General features: G+C 45.1%; 1 protein-coding gene across 1 annotated transcript; it reads right to left on the bottom strand.

The window, feature by feature from the left end:
• Nucleotides 1–2,850: 2,850 nt before the first annotated feature.
• Nucleotides 2,851–7,124, bottom strand: LOC116253431 (receptor-like protein kinase 7). The gene is made up of 2 exons (XM_031628237.2): nucleotides 3,915–7,124; nucleotides 2,851–3,732 (listed from the first exon to the last, which is right to left on the bottom strand). The coding sequence occupies exons 1-2, from the start codon at nucleotides 6,478–6,480 to the stop codon at nucleotides 3,395–3,397; spliced, it is 2,904 nt and encodes a 967-aa protein (XP_031484097.1). The 5' UTR covers nucleotides 6,481–7,124; the 3' UTR covers nucleotides 2,851–3,394.
• Between the last annotated feature and the right edge of the window lie 405 nt (nucleotides 7,125–7,529).

Below are 7,529 nucleotides of genomic sequence, written 5' to 3'. Positions count from 1 at the left end.
TGCATCGGTGAAACCATCTTTTTTTCTGTAGTGTACTGTTAACAAAATGGTGTTTCAAAAATACAAACTCATGCACCATTTACTCAAGGCTAACTCTTGTGACTCATGGCAATATCCCCGCAACATTTGCTCTTATGCCTTCTTTACTATGGTTTATCTTATTAAACATTCTGTCATGGTCTTGAAAAACATGAGAAATATGCTTGATGTGTCCTTTGTAAAGTTTTCTGTATAATTTGACATTGTATAAGGCAATCAGCTTGAATATATGTCACTAAAAGCCTTTTAGGAGACATTATATATAGTAATATTCATTATATATATATATATATATATATATATATATATATGGATCCTAAGATGACTTCATGCTTCATTACAATAACTTTGGGACCTTGCAAATTAAAATCTAGCATAAATCTAAAGAGATTTCCCTTTTCATGTGGCCTAAGGACTTTGACTCAAATTCATTTGCATTAATGCAGCAAATCTACAGAGCCCACATCAGGCTGTATTGGACATTATCTTGTAGCGGACCTGGGGTATATTCCACAAATCCACGAGTCCTTTACACAGCCACATAGGGTCCATCATATGGTGATGACACTCTAAGCCTAAGGTTTGGTTTCTAAGCTTCTAAACATGATTCGGCATTCGAAGAGATTGGATTGGTAGGGCATACATCAAATCATCCAGGTAAGTTAAAGGCAATATATCTAATATTGAAGACATTGTCTAATCATGTTAGTGGCTCCATATCACTTAGGGCTTCCTTTATATCTCCTCACCTTGTTGGAAGTTCATAGTCACAAAAAATACCTTTTGTAAAAACGAAAAAACATGATAAATAAATTAGCCGTTTAAAGCTTAGAAAAAACACCGTTTTGAAAAACACGTTAAAATGACAAAAAAAACGTGTTTTTTTTTCATGTTTTTTAAATGCCAAACTCTTTATTTTCATTTTCTTATTTTATTTGTTGCAAATCTATTTATTTTTTATGCTTTTGTTATTAGTTTCTCATTTATTTTATTTTTCCCTCATTTTTAGTTTTTTTTTAATTTTTAAAAATTTACTGTATTTTTCAAACGTGGGAATGTTTTTGTGACTATGGTTGAAACTCAAGTTTGGAGGGAAGTAGTAATGGAATTTCAAAAGATCTGGGCCCATGAAAAGATAAACTTCTCCCTTTTGCAAGTAAGATTATGCCTGATTACATTTGTTCTCTAACACCTTTTAGTCCCTTATCATTCGTTCCCCCGACACCATTAATTCTCACAAGGAAAATATCATTACAAACTTTTCATGGGGGGATAGAGAATATGATCCTAAACCATATGTTGTAGTTTGGAAGTCATTATTCTCAACTGAAAAAATGAAGAAGTTCAGCTAACAAGGCTTGCATCCGTAAATCAACCTCAGTGCTTTTTTAATGGGGCCTGCATGCTGGAACTGTGATAGCTAAGATACTTGAGCAGGAATACTTTGTGGTCAACAAAGTGTTTCCTCAATGCGGCCCCAATTAGAAGACAACACAGCATGGAAGAGATTTTTTGCAGACCAGCTAAGATACTTGAGCAGGAATACTTTTCGTTATGAAAGTATTTCCTCAATGCATCTCCAATCAAAAAGAGACTATTGTGGAATAAAATGGATCCAGCTGTAACTGGAAATAAAGGTTTCCCTTTTCAGATGCCCACTAAACTTGCTTCTTCTACAAAGCCCGTTAAATCTAGAAGAGAACTTTAAACTTTAAAGTATCTGCAGATTCAAAAGCAATGTTGAAAAACAGAGAGCTGATGTTAGGAATTCTGTATGTAAACCGAGGTCACTTGGTGCCTTTTACTGTCGCTTGTCATGGTAAATTCTCCACTGATAATTGATCACCGCAGCTTCTATGTGTAGAACTTAATTTGCCAAAATAAGATGCCATTGAGATGAAATAGGTTCTGAATTTTAACTTTAGCTCTGTAAGACAATCTGCATTCCAGGCCAGGAGCTTAAAATTTGTCGGCATCTTTTCTAGCCTGACTATGGCTATGTAGAAATTCTGGTGTTCATCTGAAACAGAATCCCTTACCATTACGAAGAAGGAGATTTGGCAATACTGTCTAAATGAGATATGGTCGAGGTCCATGACCAAGTGATCAAGCTTTGGTCCCAAACTAAAACGCTTACGGGAAGGAATCGGCTCAATTGCAGAGAACATGCAGAGTACAGATTGGTTCAAGGTTCAGACTCTGTTGTGGTGGGTTCAGTATGGATTGAGAATGAGATTGTCGGAGCTATAACTAGTGATAAAAAGGAGGTCGGTGCATGGGCTGCTGTTTTCATGAACAGAACTTTCAAATATGTTGTTGCAACATTCACTTCAAGATGAAGATAAAGTCTTTAACTGTCGCTGTAACAAAAGCTGGAAATGTTTGAATGACTGGTGTTGTAGAAGGAAGCAGGAACCTTAATTTCAAATATTTTCATATGGAGTCCTGTCAAAGATGCACGCTGAGGATTGCAGATGAGTTGGTGCTTTTTATTTCTGGGTGTTCACTTCCGAGTAGAATCAAACGCAGAAACTGCATAATGTGGTCCATTAGTGAAAGAGAATAGCATCTTGTAACTCGGATGGGTGATTCTAAGACTTTACCTTCCAATTGATAACAGGAGAAATCCACTTTAGATGTCTTTCACTTTTTTGATCCCCACCCAAGAACGGGAAAAAAATAAGTAATGAAATTGACAAAGAAATCCACAGAGATAATGAAAAACTAAAAAAGAGACGATGATAGAGATCATATTGCGCATTGGTAACTGAATCGAGAAACAAAAGAATCCGTATGGGGTACGAGTCTTATTTGAAACACACATACAAACATAGGAGGTGAAATCTCCGGCCACCATTGGTTCCTTGCAGACCTTGTTCACCATAGTGCTCTGGCAACTATTGCTCAAGACGCATGTTTTCAATTAAGAAATGACAAACACTGATAGTTTTGTTCCACTTTTAGTCAAAGAGTGACGAAAGTGACCGCAGAATGAACTCAAGTTGGTTACGTATTTCAGGAAAACCAGCGGATGCCTGAAAATCCGAAAAGAACAGGGACAGTATGATGAGCCCTACGAAAGGTCCAAGTTGCTTCATTTACACATACATAACGTCTTTCTTTCTTTCTTTTTCTTCCCTTTTCGAAGGCAAAATTTTGGAACTTCCATGTATCTTATATTTACAAATCAAAATCAACCTCCCCAAAACCCGGCAGAAGGGAAAATATGTCTCGTGTTCAGGGTCTCCTGGATCTTGCAGTCCAACAGACCCTCTTAAATTATGGATCATCCATCCGTAAGCCACGTCATGCACCGGCAGACGTTTGGTCTGGTGGGGTACTTGAACCACCGCGCTCATGGTGGGTCTCCAATTCTAGCGCCTCCGCCCACTTCCTCCAGCATCTGAACCACCGCCCTCATGGTGGGCCTCCAGCTCGACCGCTTCGCCGTGCAAAGGACGCCCACCCTCAGCACCTTCGTCGCCTCTTCCTTGTGCTTCTCCGGGATGGCTGGGTCCACCAGCCCCCTCATGCCCTCCTTGCTACCCAGCTTATCCGACACCCAATGAACTAGGTCCTTGTTCTCGCCGAATTCCGGCATCACCGGCCTTTTTCCGGTCACGAGCTCCAACAGCACCACCCCGAAGCTGTACACGTCGCTCTTCTCGTCTATTCTCCACGTATACGCATATTCTGCATGCCCACCACAAGAAAAAGTAAAGAGCTTGAAGAACAAAACCAAACACAAACCTGTGTAAGTTCTGTTGAAGGAAATGATGACTCGATATTATGAAGAATTTGATGAAAAATAACTGGTTCATCAATTGAATAGAATTGAATGTAGCCGATTCGATCAAACAAGTATCCGGACTTACCAGGAGCAATGTAGCCATGAGTGCCAGCAACTGAATACGATGAGTCGTCGCTGGGCGCACTCGACATTGCGACCTTGGCGAGCCCAAAATCAGCGATCCTCGCCCGGAAGTACTCGTCCAGAAGGATGTTGCTCGACTTGACGTCGCGGTGGATGACCGGCCGTTCGCAGCCGTGGTGGAGGTACTCCAGCCCCCTGGCCGCCCCGACGGCGATCTGGAATCGGGTCGGCCAGCCCAGCCCTTCCTTGCTCTGGTCGCCGTGCAGTTGCTCCCAGAGGCTGCCGTTGGGGAGGTACTCGTACACCAGCAGGCTCGAGTCGTCGCTCGTGATGCTGCAGAAGAGCTTCACCACGTTCACATGGCGGATGGAGCTCAGCACGGCCACCTCCGCCTCGAACTCCCGTCGCCTTCCCCACGCACTCGTTCTTTTCAGAATGGAGACTGTGCCGCTGCTATTCGTCCGGCAGATGTCCGACTCCGGGTGCGCGATGTGCTTCACGACCACCGTGCTCCCGTTCACCAGGTCGACCCGGTACACCTCTCCCGAACCGCCTCGTCCGATCCGGTTCTCCTCCCTGATTGCGTTGATGACCTCCTGCTCCGTGAACGTCAGCACCTGAAAGGCCTTGAGGTCCCACGACTCGTCACGGAAAGAGGAGGACTCCGCCTTTTGCGACTTGAAGCAGACGACGATGCCGAGCAGCACGAGGAAGACGGTGATGGCGACGAGGCACATGACTAGGGTCCGGTAGGAAGACCGGTGGACGCTGGAAAAACATCCGGTGGTGAGGCTGCAGAGGCCCGGATTCCCGGAGAAGCTCCCGCTGAACGCCTCGTTGGCGAGCTCAGGAGGGATTGGGCCAGTGAGGCGATTGTAGGAGAGGTCCACAGAGCTCAGCTTTAATGACGAGAGGCTCGCCGGAATCTCGCCCGAGAGTTGGTTTCTGGAAAGATTGAGGGAATTGAGGACATTGATGCCTCCCAAGGTGGATGGTATTTCGCCCGATAGGCTGTTTTCGGCAAGATTTAACTCCTTTAAGGCTGAGCAGGAGCCCAGGGCGTCCGGCAAACTACCCGAGAAATTGTTGTGATTAAGGATGAGTTGGTTGAGGTTCTGGAGCTTGCCTATCGTCTGCGGAATCTCGCCGGAGAATCTGTTGAAGCTCCCGTCGATGGACATTAAGGACGTCGCTTCTGAGATTTCCGGCGGCAGGAAGCCGGAGAAGTTGTTGCCAGAGATGAAGAGCTGAGAGAGTGATCGAGCCTTTTTTATATCCGAAGTCACGGGTCCTTCGAACGAATTCCACCTGAGATCAATGATCACGATGTTCGGCAGACCCCAGATTCCTGCCGGAACGGTTCCCGAGAGAAGGTTGTTGAGCACCCGAAAGCGGACCATCGAGCTACAGTTGCCATAGGTTGCCGGAATTTCGCCGGAAAACTGATTGTCAAGTAAAAGCAACTTGGTCATCTTTCCCTTAGCGCACATGTCCGGCGGGATGGGGCCTGTCAGTTGGTTGTCGGACACGTCGATGAAGTCGAACTCCGACCAGCTGCCAAGCTTAGAAGGAAGAGTACCTGTCAGCATATTCGAGAACAGAGAGAGGTTCACGAGGTTCCTGAGATCGCCGAATTCCGGTGGGACAGGGCCGGAGAGGTGGTTGCTGTAGAGCTGTAGCGAGGTAAGCTTCGTTAGATACCTCAACTCGGAGAGATCTCCCTCAAGGGAGTTTAGAGACGCGTCGAAACTTCCCAGATTCGAGAGATTACCGAAGCCCGTCGGAAGCTTCCCAGAGAGAGAGTTGTTGTAGAGCTCGAGCTGCAAGAGGTTCTTAAGCATTGTAATCTCCGCCGGAATCTCACCGGAGAGGGCATTACTGGAGAGCTCCAAGTTTACGAGCTCCGTCAAATTACCGATCCCTGGTGGAATTCTCCCTTCCAGATTACTATTCGTGAGGTAGACCCACCGGAGCTGCCTTAGGCCGACCATCTCTTCGGGGAAGGGGCTGCGATCAAAGGGGTTATCCCCTAGCTTCAACCACTCTAAGTTGGATTTGTTACGCAGGGAGCTTTCCGGAAACGGGCCGGAGAATCTATTCAAAGAGAGGTTCAGAACTCGCAGACCCGCGAGGTTCCACAATTCAGGCACCTCGCCGGCAAAGTGATTGTCTGAGAGGTCGAGATGCTGGAGGGTACTGCAGTTGTTGATGGAGGAAGAGACACGACCGCCTAGAGAATTCCCCGAGAGTTTAAGCGTCTGCAGGGCGGGAAGACCGCACAACAAGTCCAGCGCGAAGCTTCCGGTCAGGTTCCGGTTGCTTAGGTCGATTCCCGTCACGTATCTGGCGGAATTGCAAGATATACCAGTCCAATTGCATGGAGAAAAATCAGATTCCTGCCATGTATCGAAGACGTCGGTCGGCGAGGAGCCTTGAAGAGCGGACTTCAGGTCCAGTAATGGCCCTCGGAAGCAATTGACGGCGGAAAAGTAACAGAGAAAGAGCAGAGCCGGCAACAGCACTCGCCGGAAAAAATCGACGGCCATTCCTGCTTTTCCCACTACCATCGGCTTGAGTCTGGAGCCCAAGAAGACAATTCATAATCGTCAACATAATGCACGAAAGCTTGTCCCTTGGCGACCAGTTTTCACGGGCACGGTGGGTCCACCGTCGTCCTCTTCCTCTAGTGTAAGGTTTCGCGGCAATGCCACATTCCAGCGCCGGGTCCCGCATCCGCCTCCTGGGTACCATCGGCGGAAAAGGAATTTGAAAATTCGTGGCCTCCATAGTTGACCCGAAGCAGAAGACAACAAAAAGGAGGAAGAGTCGGTGACTTACAGAGAGCGGTGGCGAATGTCATCTCGATGGCATCCATGGTTCTAGGCGTCAACTCTTTTCCTCAATTTTCTTCTCTTGGCCAAAAGATCTCCGGCTTAAACGTGGCGAGGGGCTTCCATGATGTTGAAGGAAAGATCTCCGGCTTAAATGTTGGCACAGCTTCTACGCTTTACATATTTTTTAGTTCTGTGCGTTTCTTTCTTCAAAATTTCTAAAAGTTGTTTCTAAAATACTTTATTCTGATGCTAACCAACTCACTAAAGAGTGATCAATTTAAAATGGGATCCAATGGCAAAACCCAGAAACCAGCTTTGTCTCCTTTTCCAATCCATGTAGGGAGTGTAATTTTGTTAATTAGTATATGAGGAATATTTCATTTTATTTGTAAAAGAATTTTATTTGTAAAAGAAAGCCTAAGCTTTTACTCAACCTTTTAATACAATATCTATTTTTGATGCTCCAAAATGCGCCTGTTTTGCAGTATAAAAAAAAAGTTGATGCATCGAAGATTTGAAATAAAAATTGGTTGCCTACCAACTCTGCTCTCATTTAACAATTGCACCAACCCCTTCAAAAACATAGTTTTTCTGCTGCGCAAGTTGTGTAGTTGGTGCAAGTTGTGTACTTGGTGGTCATTCTGTTCATATTGTTCTATCTGGATCGAGTCTTATCAAGGATCCCGAGCTTTTTTTTTTTTGCTCCCACATGCATTTACAAAGTGACAAGCAGCATATGGCTGGTAAACTTGTCCTTGCTAGGAGACTGGAACTATGGTTCC

Source organism: Nymphaea colorata, chromosome 4 (assembly GCF_008831285.2).
Source record: "Nymphaea colorata isolate Beijing-Zhang1983 chromosome 4, ASM883128v2, whole genome shotgun sequence".
In the NCBI taxonomy this organism is placed as follows: domain Eukaryota; kingdom Viridiplantae; phylum Streptophyta; class Magnoliopsida; order Nymphaeales; family Nymphaeaceae; genus Nymphaea; species Nymphaea colorata.
Note: the sequence above shows the minus strand (reverse complement) of the source record. Positions and strands in the feature narration are given on the sequence as shown.